General features: G+C 37.7%; 1 protein-coding gene across 1 annotated transcript in view; it reads left to right on the top strand.

Moving 5' to 3' along the window:
* The first annotated feature begins 2,468 nt into the window (after positions 1–2,468).
* PDZRN4 (PDZ domain containing ring finger 4) overlaps positions 2,469–15,309 on the top strand; it is a 134,375-nt gene continuing 121,534 nt past the window's right edge. Inside the window, exon 1 of the mRNA XM_045873622.3 lies at positions 2,469–2,537. Coding sequence (XP_045729578.1) covers positions 2,469–2,537 — 69 coding nt within the window. The remainder of the gene's footprint in view (positions 2,538–15,309) is intronic.

The raw sequence follows: 15,309 nt of genomic DNA, 5'->3' as shown, positions 1-15,309 counted from the left end.
ACTAGTAATGAATACAGCAAACAGCCAAGAGAAATTGCTGAATGAGTAACTTCAATTTGAAATTGCTGACTTCACTGGAATGCTCATTCTTCACTTTCTGATGACTAAGAAAATATTTTTTAAAGTTATAATTGTTTCTTTTTTTCTTTAAAAGCTGACTACAAAATATTCTGGGAAGAAAGCTCCAATAAGCAGCAATAGCTTTAATAATTAGGTTTCCTACTTAGCTTTCAAAACCTGTCTCATAAAGAAGTTTTATAAGCAGAGGAAGCAGACACTTTCATTGATGGATGGGTGAACCATCCTTGCCTTACTGCATTCTAATTCCTTTTAAAGTACAGAATTTAAACATTTGAAACTCATTAACTCTTTCGTGGTTCAGCAATACAGAATCCTCCAAAGAAATAGGCAATGCTCACTTTAAGGATGTGGACTCTAGCATAAAACACCACCTTGGAAGTGGTGCTAGAGACTCAGAGAAAATTAACATTTTTTAAAGCATCAAATATGTATAATCTACCACAGCACCTATGGAAGATTGCTTCTGTTCATCACTACCCTTGATTCCCATAAAAGGTCCTTTCAGATACCTCCTTGAAAACATTCTTTCCGTAAAGGAATCGCAATAGTTAATATCTACTACAAGTGATTTCAAATTTGCAGGAAGTCCTGGTGAACTTTGGTCACATGCGGTATTCCCCATTATGATGCCACTTTCATGTAGGTCTCTCAGCTTGGCTTTCATCCAGGCTGTTCGGTGAAATTAGGCCCAGAAAATCGGATTATTACATCCCAAGGGAAACCACTGATAAGCAGCAGATGATTGCTCATCTCCTTGCTACTTGCTGCTGTTGAGGTGTTACTAGTTGCAAAGCCAATTTGTTAACAATTAGTACTCATTAGAATCATTTCCTGCTATCGATCCTAAACATTTGACAAAGCGCTTTTAGGAAATTGGACCCAAAAAAATAGCTCTCCATAAGTGATGAGCAATTAAAAATCTTCAAGATCCAATGTAATTCCAAACCACAGTCATCAGTTTCCAAGTAATTATTTTTGCTTTGGAACCCACCTGCTATCCTGTCCAGTTTAAAGATGTGCTGGAACAAGGACATACTTCTTAATTAGCAGAGGTTGTGTTTAAGTCAGAACAGGAACAAAAGGAATTTTCTTTGATTATCTGCTTTAGCTGTTTGTAGTATTCCTATAAAGGACAAAAACTGCCAGCTTGCAGTACAATATATGTATTTGTGAGAGTGTGAAATTAAATGCATTACTTCTATTATCTAAAGATCTAAGCTTAGTTTTTAAGTCTGTGTTCACCTTTGTACATTATGAACTCTAAACATAGAATCATAAATGGAGTCATTGTGCATTACATTAGAATTTAAATATTTCCATTGTCAGCTCTCTGAAAAATTATATATGACTTTAATAAAATTAACATAAATACTATATGCATTTGAAATTTTTCTCAGAAAAGGCATTGTATTTATCTGATTTTTAAATATAGACCCACATGCATTATAGTGCTGCAAATTCATATTCAATAGATATGCCCTTATTATCTAATTAAAATATTTATTATCTGTACAAGTATCACCTCCTCATACTTGCCTAAATGTTCTTTATTTAGACTAAGAAAATATGTTTTATTTCCTCTCTGGTAGGTAATGGTCTTTACACATAAACTATTCGGTGTTTTCTATTGGATCAGAATTAAAACTGAATGATAGCCCCCATCTTCTGTTCCTTTCCCACATCACTCCCAAAATTCTCCTTTGCTTCTGTGTTTATTTTGTAAATTTAAATAACTGCTCCTATTCCTCTTCCCCTAGACTTACTAATCCTGCAAATATTTCTTCTAATTGTTGCAAAACATGGAGATGTGAACTAAGTATATTTCTGTTTCTGAATTTCTTATTCCCATATTAAAACCTTACGTCAGTAGAGAAATTAAGTGTATGTTCTTTTTTGAAATGCCCTATGCTCAACCCCTCTATCCTTAATAAACAGAGAGGGTATTGACACAAGTGAATTTTGTTTAACCACACTACATTTGCTTCTTAATTAGTGAATATTCATCTGTCATCAGCAGCAGCTATGACACCCCTCCCTGCTAACATGTTCTGTCATAAATAATCAATGAGGCACTATTAATATTCATGAGCTGGAATCTGTGTAGTCATGTGCACTGATGCAGAGACAGGGGGAGTGTTGCCATGAACTGGCTGGAAACTCTGTGTGTGTATCCGTGAGTGCAAGATACTTAGGGAAAGCGAAGAAGAGCATGCTGCTACACAGCTCCCTGGCTTGTGCTTCCAGCTAACAGCGGTTTTTCTGTGTTTCTGGACTGAAGTGACTGATGAAAAACAGTAGTCAAGTCTGGAGGGTGATTCCCTTTCAGTTCACTTGCCTTTCAGTTCTGGGGAAATTAGAAGATTTGCTCTCTCTCTCTGCTTCTTAGAATGGGCTGCAATTTGTGCACTTTTCAGAAAAGAGAGGAACACTACAAACTGCTGTATGAAGTTTCCCAGGTGAGTGCAGGGTCTGATACCAGCAACTCAACAGCCAGGCTTTGTGTTTGTCTGCAAGATGGTAAATGCATTGTGGCTAGCTTTATTTTTTCTTTCAGTAGATTTCAGAATTGAGGGCAGACTTGATGGTTGAGGGCTTTTTATTTTGGCTTTGGGCAGCAGTTTTTGGCTTCCTTGCCACTCCCCCTCCAGATGACTTCCTGTGGGATTCTTTTTAACATTTTTTGTATCTGCTGCCAAGATGTCAGTCAAGTAAAAGGAGTAACACTGTAATATTTTGAGACACCTCTTCATTTTGGAATAGTGTTGACATTTGAAAATCAAGTGTATCATTGCTACATTAATGTTGGGATTTAATAGGTCTGTGATCTCAGTTATTTTGAATAGACAGGAAAAGTTTCTTGCCAAATCTTGTTAGCCAGAGAAATTATTTGATTAATTAGGAATTTTTGCTTTGGGTTAAGAGAAAGACCTGGTATATTTGTATTATATGAGAATATATATATGCCTTGGCTTAAAAAAGAGATAAAAGGATTTTCTTATCACTTGTTCTTAGATCCTTTTTAAATTTTTTTTGTGTCTCTTTGGTGTTAGAAATTAATTTCAGGAGCTTATTACAATATCTGCTTGTGTCTTAGGGAGAAGTGTGAAAATTCAGTTGTCCTTTAATATATATCCGAGGGCTTTTCAGAATAAAAATGAGAGAAACTGTATCCCTAGCCTTTGTAGTTTTCACAGAATTCTATTAATTCACCATTTTATTTAAGCAGGTTTCCCTGGGGTGCATGCTCAAGTCCAAATTTGTTGTTTGGCAAAATAAAGTTTATTCCGTCCTTTTTCCAGTTTGTCCCAGATGTGAGATACTGCTACTTTTGTTTTTAGACAATTTTGCTGATGAAAGACAATGTTTGGGATGTTGGTGGTCTGTGGGCACAGCAGTAGCCAAGTGCCCACTGCCTACTGGTTCCCTCAGATTTCCCCCTGACGTGATTCATTTCACAGTGGGCTAATTACAAAGTGGATTTGCTACACATGAAACAGCCTCCTCAGTTGCAACGTTAATGCACATTTTCATGGTAATGTGATCAGAGGCTCATTAGCCAGTTTCCAAAATGATTCTCTGCATTAATTAAATATAAAAATGACTCCTTTATCACCATAGAGAGGAAAAAGAAGATTAACATTGTTAATTACACTAGGGGCAATACCTTTTGCTTAATTTTTTTTTGCTACAAACTTGCAAGGATAGGCTAAAATAATATTCATTTCCTAGATAAGCTCTCATCCACTTTGACTCATGAAAACAGTCTCTAGGTGGAACACTTTCCTTTAGTTTGGAGTGTTGGAGTTTGAGTTCTAGTGTTGATTTTCTTTGGGTGGTAGAAGAGCGGGGGAGTGGGTTAATGAATCTATTTTTTGCCCTCTGAATTACTAAATTGATATAAAAGTACAATATGGAGGAAGTAGTAGGTGACATCCTTCCTGATTTTGCCTAGGTTAAGCTGTTTACATTCTACTAAGAAATCAGGCCGGCTTGCTGCAACCAGGAAGGACTACTGTATTTGTTAAGGAGCAAGAGTCTTTGTTGTGGATTTTTAAAATGCTTGTCTGTGAGTTTTGCCTTTAAGTGCTTCCTAAATCTTGAGAAAATAGATAAGCCGTACTCTTCATTGCCTCCACCTATACTTCTCCATATATTTATTTTATTCTCTCTACTACTGAGTTGCAGTACTTGTGATCTTTAATAAAGGGGGTGAAAAATGAAGTATTAGCTTCCATTTAACTGGCTTTTATTAGATAAGTTAAAACCCCAGCTTAAAGGTCTTGCATGTGTTTTCCAGGGGGAGCCCTCCTACAGTTTGTCCCCAGCTTTGCGTTCTATTTTATTGAGTTAATGGAATAGATAAGATATCAAAGGAAACCAGTGATAGGCTCATATAATATACACTGGAGCCCCGTGTGGTGCTGCAAACTAGTTCCTATTTTTATTTGGAGGAGAGGCAGCTCAGAGCACACATCAAAGTGAGCATGTTCTTAACCAGGTGTTCAGGAGGGCACATAGCTGCCCCCATAAGAGCGGATACTATTTACAAAAGTGATTGAGTTTAGAAGCCTGAGTATTTCTAGCTGGTATATTAAAATGAATTAGCTCACACAAACATTAACACCTGATTCTCCAAATCCTATTTATTTCTAGACTTGTAATCCTCAGGTCACCTACCTTCTTGTTTCTTTTGTTATTATTTCTTAAAAGCTAAGGCAAATTAAAGTTTAACCAGGACATGTGAAAATTTAAGATTAGCAGTGAATCCTAAACACATGGCCAAGAGCAAAATATGTATTTCTGTGTAATGGAATCAGTATGAGATTGAACTTTTTCACATTTCCTTTCTATATTTAGCAATCTGATAACATGGGCCATGTAGAATACAGTTTTAGGTTTATAAATGTAGTAAACAAAAGCAAATGTGCTCACTGAGGAGTCTAGAGAAACTATCAGAATGTTGTGCTTAGGTGTGAAATGAGGTCAAGTTTGTATTTTGTTGATATTTTTTGCTCCTACAGAGGAGCTAAGACTTTCAATTGGCAGAAGAGAGGGAATGTCGTTTCAAGAAAATTATTTTCGGCTGGAGTTGGGCCAATCAGGCTCCAGTATGAACACAGATGGGAAGAATCTAGGGTTTGGGTAGATCCAGTAATCACACCAAGCAGTTTTCATGCATCTTTATGCGTCTATTAACTTTTATATGTGCCTGGGACATAATTGCTATCTGCAGTGATTTATTTTTTTCCAAGTAGGTTATTTATTAATCTCTAAAGAATTAATAAATGAGTAATTTGAACAGTGCCCTTCTATGGACATGAACCAAATTACCTGTTTCATATTAATCTGATTCAACAGCCCTCCTGGACCAAAAGAGCTTCAATAGCTTGTCAGTCATTTCTGAGCTAGTGACAGATTTATTTCTGAGTGGAGATTGTAGGATAATACCTAAATCTTTTGACTTCTTAGTTTGATTTTTTCATACATAAATCAAATATAACTTTTTGAGTGGCTAAATAATAGAAATTATCAATGGGGTGTTAATTGGTGTTGAATAACCTGTTCAAAATATGGGCAAATATTTAAAAGCTCATACTGTTAACACAGAACTATTTATAAGATTTCATTAAGATTTTCTAATGTGGTATGTAAGATTCCCCTCTTACTCACTTGCCAAATTAGAGAAAAGAAATTGCTTTCAGTCTCAGGAAAACCACAAGTAGAATGGTGCTAGCTAACCAGGCTGTGTCGTCTTCTAAGAGGACACTGTTGCATGACACTGAGTTCATTGACTCAGTTGACTGTTCTGGCACAGCTCGAAGGTCTCCCCACAGCCTGCATCCATGAATTAGCAACATGAACTGCAACAGACCCTGCACTAAAAGTAACAACAATGGTAATATTGAGAGTGGCTGATAGTGAACACTTACTATATTCTAAGCACTATGTTAGCACTTTTTTCCTAAGCATTGTCTACTTTCATCTTCGCAAAAAACCCAATAGGGAGTTATAGGATCGCTTCCCATAATTTTTAAATATGTGAAGATTTCCTTTACCCTATACTGAGTTTCTTAAATCTCACTTAATCTCTCTTCTCTAGTTACTGTCCTGTATCCCTCAGAAATGTCTTTTGTCACATGCTATGTAAACACAACTCATAAGGTCGTAACCTCTTTTCCCAAACTTCATCCTGGCCCCACATTCCTTAACACCAGTGAAGGTCTCACTGTCCTTGCTATCAATAAAACACAAAAACACTGAATTAAAATGGTACTCCTGTCTTCTTGATCCACACAGTGACTTTCTGGTGATTTTCCTTTTGCACATTCCCCAGCATCATTTCCAGCCTTCCCAGAATCACAGTTCCTTCTAACTCTCTCTAACATCATGGTAAGAACTTTCCCACTTAGAATTTGTCAGTGTGCTGGTCCACCCTGATTGCTGTTGCAGGAATAATATTCCTAGAAAGTACCCAGTGGCTCCCGGTTACTATAAAATAAAGTACAACTTCTTATTCCAGTATATTCAAAGACCTCATGAGCCTACCCTAGGTTCTTTCCCATCTTTCTCTCTAACTGATCTTCCCAAAATGCAATTTATAATACCCCAACACCAGTCTTTTAGCTTTTGTTTTTAAGTCATCTTTCCAGCTTGGCTCCTTATAGCTCAGCTCTTTTTCTTTAGCTTCTATGGCACTCCCCCCACATCCACTCTTTTCTTCCATCACTGGCTGTACCTACCCTGCCCCTTTGGCTCAAATGTCTCCTCAGGCCAAGAGCTTTTTGCAATTAATTGATTTTTTTAAGTGTATATCTTTCCACCTTGGAACTCTTGCAACATTTTATTCTTTTTTAGGGTTCCTTTTTCATGTTCATGCATCTAGTATTATAGTCAGTTCCTTGTGACTGGGTTGTGAGTTCCTTGAAGGCAGGTCGGGTGCTTGTCTGTCCTTTGACCCCCACCTGCCTGCAGATGCTCACTGGGGTCAGCCACGATATCTTGCATACCCGCAGCCTCTTTAGAGTAAACTGCCCCATCCATAGCTTCTGGTAAAGGACCATATCTAACTCAGCCTTGTTTTCTGCCCCATGCCTAACAGCTAATGAAACCAGGGCCAGTCACCTGGTGCATAAAGTTGAGGGTTCCATTAGGTTGTTTCAGTCTCAGAAATTTATGCTGGGAAACAAGCTGTAGTAATGGGATTAGGCTGAGAGGATGACAGAGAGAGGATACTGTAAGCAAGTTGGGGTCTGTGAGGCAGCCCTACAAGAGAATTGGAAACATGTAAGAAATAAAGCACATGGGCCATGAGAGAGAGAAGCATAAAGAATAAATAGGTCCTCAGAGTAACCTCATTTTTCCAGTTCTAATACATTCCTATAATAAATCCACATCTCATTTATTTGAATGAGGTGTCTATTCCTTACAATCAGAAGAACAAATGAGGACACATCACAATAGCATCTTGTTTTTGTCAACTACCTGGCACATGCCTGAAACTCTAGACATGCAGTTCAGTTCAATAAACTTTCAGTAAGCCCTGATTGCCTGATATGGGCCAAGTCCTGATCTTTGTCATGGAATGCAGAGACAAATGTCACAGTGCTTGCTTTTGAGAAATGCACAGTCTGCAGCAAAGACGCATGAGCAGAGAATGTTCATACAATGTGATTAGTGAAGCACTGAATCAACAGAGATGTTGCCAGACTGCTACAGGAGGGCAGAAGTGCTCAACATGCTGGCGACTTGAGGAGTAGGGGAGGAAAAGGAAAGGAAACCAGAAAGACAGAAGGGTAACAAAGGTGGCAAGCAGATGATAGGTGTGAATGGACTTGGACTAGGAGAACTATACTCTGTGTTACTAAAACCTAAAGCCGGAGACAGGCTCCCGGGACAAGACCAAACCCTAGAGAGTATTCCATGTCTGGATTTTCTGTTTGTTTTTGTTCTGAAAGGAGAGATCACTCTGAAAACAGGGAAGCATGTGGACTTGGTTCTGGTGTGTGTCCGGGGGCAGGTGAGCTTGAGTTGAGGATGGTGTTCTACAGCAAGACTACAAGGGAGACCAATGTAAGGCTGTTGCAGATGTGAGTTAGTGGTAGAAAGAATGTAAAAGGGAGGAAAGGATTGACACCCATTAGGAAGTAAATTTCAGTAAGTTTCTGGCTTGTGAGACTGGGTAGGTGCAGCGAAATTTACCTAGAGAAGAGAAAGGGAGGAGAGTCCTGGGAAAGGGAGAGAAGAGAAGGCTGTTGGTTTCCTTTCTGGGCTACCTAAGCAATGTCTGGCAGACAGCAAATGTGCAAAGCAAAAACTTGGCACATATATATGTGTGTTAGATGAGATCACCCAGAAAGATATAAAAAGTGAGGAGGAAAACTAAGAAGTATTGAGAAACAGGAAAAGGGAAAAGAAAGGAAGAAAAAGCGAAATTGTTACAGAGTGAGAAGGAGACTGAGCAGAAAGTTGTGGGAGAAGCCAACAGGAGTTTTAGAAAGGAGTGGCCACGGTGGTCAAACACACTAGAATGCATGAGAACCTCAGCCTCTTAGAATTCGAAAACACATCATGTGCTCCCCCAGCTGCTCAGAGTGCTGTCAATGAAAAACTTGAACCATCAGCCCCTTCAGGGACTATCTTAGCTGCAGAGAGTTCCTCACCCAAGGTTATTCCCCTCCCAGGAGGCCCCCCTCCAGTGACAGACTGATGCAGGTGTATAACACCTGGCCATCTTAGCCTGGACTGGGACACTCCAGGGTGGGGGTGGGGGGGTGGGGGGCAATTCCAGCTCTAGAGCTCCCTGCAACTGGCACTGGGCCTGCATCCTAGTTCAGTTCTCCTGCCCACACCTGCTGCCTTCTTTTCCCTTCCACAAAGGCAACACTCCTTAGCAAACATCTTGCACACTAACTCTATCTCAGCTGGCTTCCTGGAGAGCCTAACCTGGACAGAAGTCAGTGATGATGATTACAGAGCATTGCAAGACAAAAATGTGGACAAAATCCTGTAAGCACTGGCTTCAAAGAAGAGTTCTGCTGTACCCTCAAGAAGTTTCTCTGAGATAAGGCAGATGATCAAAAATAGAGTTGCTGCTAACATTGGAGTATAGATTTTCTTAGCCTTTTTAAAAATATATAAAATTACTTAAAATTGTGAATGTTAAAAATTAAAGTCATCTTTACTTTTACTTTCAAAAGTAAGATCAAGTGATTTCACATATTGAGCCATGTTATTCAGATAGTGATGATAATATAGTGATTAAGAAATAAAATATGTCCAGTTAGCTAGAATCTCTCCTTATCCAAGACTTTTGAAGAAAACCTTAAATGGTAGAGTGTTTTTGATGTGCAAAAGGCCTGTTATAAAAGTAAATAGTTTTAATGATTATAATTAATGTAGGTAATTTTAGTAAGGAAGTGGCTTTCCCTACTGGAAGGATCAGAATATCACATATTAAAATGTCTACATTTAATTTCTCCATACTCTCACCACTTATTGAATTGATCTAGACCCAGGAAAAGGTCAACCATCTCTAATTGTCTTTCTATTTAGATGAAATGCTGTAGGAAAACATTTTCACTGACTCTGTGTTATATGCAAGAACACATGTTGCTGAAAACGTAGCTAATAGATAGGCTGAGATATTTGACTCTTCAACTCAATTTGCTGGTTAAGTAGGATAATCTGATTAACAAATTCTTTAATTTCTATTTTTGTTGAAAATATTTCTAAAATACATGATCTTATTTACATAATTACTTAACATATACACATTTGTTATTCATTTCCAGTCATGTTAGATAGTAACAAATGAGCCACATTATCTTTAGCAAACAGTGGATCCTGAACTTTACAAGAGAAACTGTTTCTGAAGATTGATAGGGAAAAAAATCCTTCCATGACAGCCAATCACTGTCTGATACATTCATTTTATAGAAGTGGATTTTCATATATTGAATTTTCACAAGTCGTTTAATAGGTATTCATTTAATCTTATTAAATTATTAAGAAAGCACAAAAATTAAATCACTAGGTACTCAAGAAGTGGCCCTGAACTGTGGTTCTGGGAAGGATCCCTGTCTCAGAAACATTTATAATTTGTGGAGAAAAGGTGAGCAGGGGCCCAGAACAGGATCCGTCTCAAACACCTAGTCTTTTGTAAAACTCTTTTCTCTTTTCTCCTATGATCCATCCTAGGGCACACACTATGAGAATTTTAGGTGTTACTCTTAATAAATGTCTTCTTGTGGCTCATGAGGATTTAGGTATCACGGGATAGTAGTTTTGTCTTCAGATTCAGAAGTCTAGATAATTCTTTTCTTTTTTAAGATTTTATTTATTTATTTGACAGAGAGAGACACAGCTAGAGAGGGAGCACAAGCAGGGAGAGTGGGAGAGGAAGAAGCAGGCTTCCTGAGGAGCAGGGAGCCCGATGTGGGGCTCGATCCCAGGACCCTGGGGTCATGACCTGAGCCGAAGGCAGACGCTTAACGACTGAGCCACCCAGGCGCCCCAGAAGTCTAGATAATCCAAGTGCAGCTGTGATTTTCATATCTAAATGCAACATTTCCAAAGTCATCAGTATAACCTGTCTCATCTCCATCTCCCTTCCAGCTGTACTCATTTCTTCATTTTTACTTCTATCAATCTCAATGTGGAATAACAGCTTTAAAAGCGTTATTATGAAAAGTTCATTGTTTCCTTCAACAAAAAGCTTAAAAGGTAGCAGCCCCATATTCTCCTGTGTTTTCACATATAACATCTAATTGCTAATTTGTGCCATTCTGTAACAAGCTGTAAATCTTGCTTTATGGTTGTTTGGGTCCTAGTGAAGCATCCCCCACCCCCACCCTCCGCCGCACACACACACACTTCTGCTTTATGTAGCTTTTTAGAAATATTATAGGAAATTTTTTTTTAGAAACTTGCTCTCATCTCAGTGGAAATTAGATTTTTCTGAACTAACCTCTCACTTCCAAGCCTCTTAAGCATCTGTTTCAGGTACCTTTATTAAAACAGCACAACTCTTTCAAGGATGTGTGAACAGAGAATTTCTAAAATACTTACTGTTGTTTTAAAAATAATAACTCCACAGATGAAAGACCACTATTATAATCAGTGATAGTAATTTTTCCTATAATTGAATCATGGTAGAATTCTGATATGAATATTTTTTAAAATAAAAAAGTTTGGGAAAGAATATTTCTCATTGAATAACCACAAGTAATTACTCTGGACCCGCTCTGTGTTCAGTACTAGGCTAGATAGCAAGAGAGGAGACAAAAGAAGCACAAGAGGCCAGTCTTCAAGGTGTATTATTATGAAGCAATTAGAAAACAAATGTGGAAATTTATGACCCTAGCACCGTGGACATTGCAGAGAAAGGACAGTTCTGTATGGGGAAGGATAACCTAAGGGTCTTTATGAAACAGCTTAGCAATGGTTCTTATTTCAAATGGCCTAGGTTAGGAGCCAAAGTTCATTTTTTAATTCAGCAAAATTACCATATATCCATTCAGTCAAAGGTAGTATGTTTGGTGTCCAGGATGTATTGTAAAAGCAAAGTCATAGAATATGACTAGTAGGACATATTCGGGGGAAAGTGGGAAGAACAGCCTGGCTAAAGCAGGATATGGGATGAGGATAGTTGAGTGTCTCGATCTCCAAGCAAACATGAGTGGATGTGGTGCGATCCTCACTGCAGGGCATTGTATACCCTATGGATACAATCAAAGAAAGTGTCTGAAGTCAACTTAAATAATAGAGTATGTGTAAGTATTGTTTGCTTGGCACTTTATTTAAAAGAGCACAGCCATGGTTTCACCTATAGTGTGGAATTCAAAAAAACACAACAAACAAAAAGCAGAAACAGACCCATAAATACAGAGAACGAACTGATGGTTGCCAGAGGAGAGGGGTGGAGAATCGGCAAAATGAGTGAAGGGGAGCAGGAGATACAGGCTTCTGGTTATGGAATGAATAAGTCATGAGGATAAAAGGTACAGCATTGGTAATACAGTCAATGGTACTGTACTAGTGTTTCATGGTGACTAATGGTAGCTATGTTTGCATAGCATGAAGTATAGACCTGTGAAATCATTATGTTGTACAATTAAAATTAATGTAACATTGTGCGTGTCAACTATTCCTCAATAAAAGAATTGCATATATTATATAACATTACAGTTGTTTGCAGATATCTAGAAATATTGTTTGTACTCAGTGTGACTTAAAAATTTGAGTAATTCTTAAGACTTGTTATTTAATATGTTAATTTAAAAGCTCATATATGATTTTTAAATGTTTTTATAAATATATATCAATATAATTAGAAAAAAAAGAGCATAGCTTGTTGAGTTGATGCATAATGGATAGATTTTGCCATTCATTCCCTAAGTATGCTCTGTGTTTCCTTCGTGACTCATGTTTATCATGTTTGAAGTTGGTTTTGCTTATGCAGCTGAATCTCCGTGTTAAGACAACATGAAAAATAGTGAAAACGTTTTACTCAGTTGGCACATGGGGTGTTACTGTTTGATGAGTGTGTGCTAAATACCAAGCACAATGTGGTACAAAGGAGAGACATTGTGCACAGAAGAAAGAACACAGGCTTTGGAATCAAGCAAGAAAACACCACTCATTTCCTCTCTGAGTTAATTACATAATTTCCTTGTAATTGTTTGTTTAATCGATTAGTATCAACCTTGAAATGTGTTGTTGGGGATTAAATTAGATCCTATATTCAAAGGGCATAACCCATTACAGGAATACCATAAATGGTAACTTTTGAGATTATGATCTCATTTCAGTCCAACAGTGACCTTGTGAAATAGGTAACATCTCCATTGTCCCCATTTCACAAATGAGAAAATTGAGGCACAACGTAATCAAGTGACAGATTCATATTGTCAGCAAGTGGAGCACCTGGAATTCAAATCAGGACCTGCCTGATGCCAAAGTCCCTGTTCATTTTATTATAAATACCAAATATCTCTCCCCTTGAGCTTTCCATATTTATCCACTGGACTGATCCATAATACTGAGTACCTAGCCCAGAGTAGTCTTTCAATAAATATCTGATAAAGGAAGAAGTGGAAGAGAGGGAGGAAAGGAAGAAGAAAGGAAGGGAAATAATAGATGCCACTTGTAGTTCTCCTTGTAAGGGTCTATAGAGATGCCCTTTTTATTATAAGGAAGAGAAACAGGTCCTTCTACTACCTCTTTCCCACTTAAATCAAATTATCTCACCTATGAGAGCCCATCAGTATGGGAAAGTGGCTTGTCATTCCACTTTTGAGACCCTGAAAATCTTTTCCCATCTTTGCATAAATCCATGCCTGGCATGAAAAATCTTTTTCAATCTGCTATCTCTCCTCATATTCTTCTTATATGAAAACAATGTGGTTTTTCCCATCTCTTTGCCTTTTGATACAATGTCCTTTTTGCCTAGAGTGCTTTTCACATCCCCATGCATATAAAAACCTTAATCCCTTGTGACTCAAGTCAGGGTTTGCTATCTGGGAAAGCAAGACAAGGGAAGTCACTCTTCCCAATGCTTTTATTCAATGGTGTTTCACAATTTGAAATACAGTCACATGCTTCTGGATTTATATTTAGCTTTTCTCCATCTCCATGATTCTATGATATCGTATAGTGCCTGGAAAAGAGCAGGTACTTCAAGCAGTTGACTCAAGGAATAAGAGCGGGGGTGGGGGGTGGGGGGTGTTTAGCTACAACTGCATTCACAAAAGAAATCTCAATGTATTATTGTCTCCAGTATTCACTGAGTTCTTTTTGAAAACAAGATAATTCAAGAGACTACATGTTCTGCATTTTCTTGATTTTGAAGATGTCATCTATTTTAAGGTATTGTTAATTGTAAGGCTCATCATCAAATTTAAGAACAGCTGTGGGCATGCAGGGTTGACAAGCTACCACCTTTAATATGCATATTGATTGCAAGCTGCATCCCAAATTCAGAAAGAAGAAGGTATGGGGGAGAACTTTGTGTCTTGGAATTGAGGAAATTTGGTCATTGCTTTTCTCAAAACAAACAAACACTATTGGCCCTTCCTGCACAGTAGGGACTGTACTCCCATTCCTTGACCTCTTCTCCTAAACTGAGGATTTTATTACCCAGGTGGACCCAGCATATCAGGTTCTTATTTCAAAGTCTCCAGTCATGATGGATAGTGATAGAACTTTGATTTCTCAACTGTCAAACCAGCCAATAAACCTAGCCGTTGTTGCTTCCTAGAATTTGCCCATTGTCCTTCTACTCACTTAAGTTGTAGCCCTCCTGAAAGCTTGGGTCAGGTGTTACCTTTCCCATCTTCCCAGAGTCTCTGAACTTGAGCAAGCCCCCTCTTTTGTCTTCCCAAGGTACCCAGTGCTTATCTCTGTCATAACATATACCAAATGGTATTATTTCTTAGTTAACTTGCTTATGATTTTCATTGGTTTCTGAATCTCTCTGGTAGGCAAAAACCCTGTCTTCAATCTAACCCAGTGCCCACATGGACGTTTCTTGAATAAAAGATGAATGACTCAATGCTAAATGAATTCTGTGTCGAGGCCAATATGATGAAGGCTACATAAAAGCGAAATAAGGTGGAATCTCTACCCTCAAGGTGTTTACTGTCTGGGAATACACTTATTCCCAGTTAGCTATAGTGCAAGGTGCAATATTAGTTGAGAGAGAAGAACAAAGTATCATGAGATGTCATGTTAATGATGATTTGCTATAACATAGATGAAAACTAAAATACTTAAAATAGAATGTTATATATACATTGTATAAAGCAAAACAGTGTTCTGTGTGTGATTAAATGAATCAATTATTGATTTAGTAACTGTCATGTTTCTAAATTTGTTGCCTTCTATGTTGTAAAATTGAATTAGCTATTTTATGTAAAAATGGCTGAATACATACTTCTGTTTATTTTACATGATTTATATCCATCACTGACATAATACAGTATGGCAAAATTATTAAACTATTCATTTTACATACGTTCCTCCTTAGTATAAAAAGAATTCAAGGTGATGATTGTAAAATGTACTGGAAAATGCCTAAATTTTCCTTGATGATGATTTCTTTGGGTTTCATAATTACTTTAGCACTAAAATGAAAATTTCTCAAAGTGCAGATATCCCAATTAAGATCATATAAAGCAAACAGTAGCCTAAGAAAAACATAAAAATCATTTTTAAAACTTTAAGCTCTAA

Source organism: Mirounga angustirostris, unplaced genomic scaffold (genome assembly GCF_029215605.1).
Source record: "Mirounga angustirostris isolate CCGP_5_RB_7025 unplaced genomic scaffold, mMirAng1.0.hap1 SCAF_5, whole genome shotgun sequence".
Taxonomy (NCBI): domain Eukaryota; kingdom Metazoa; phylum Chordata; class Mammalia; order Carnivora; family Phocidae; genus Mirounga; species Mirounga angustirostris.
The sequence above is the reverse complement of the archived record's forward strand: the minus strand, read 5'-3'. Positions and strand labels throughout refer to the sequence as shown.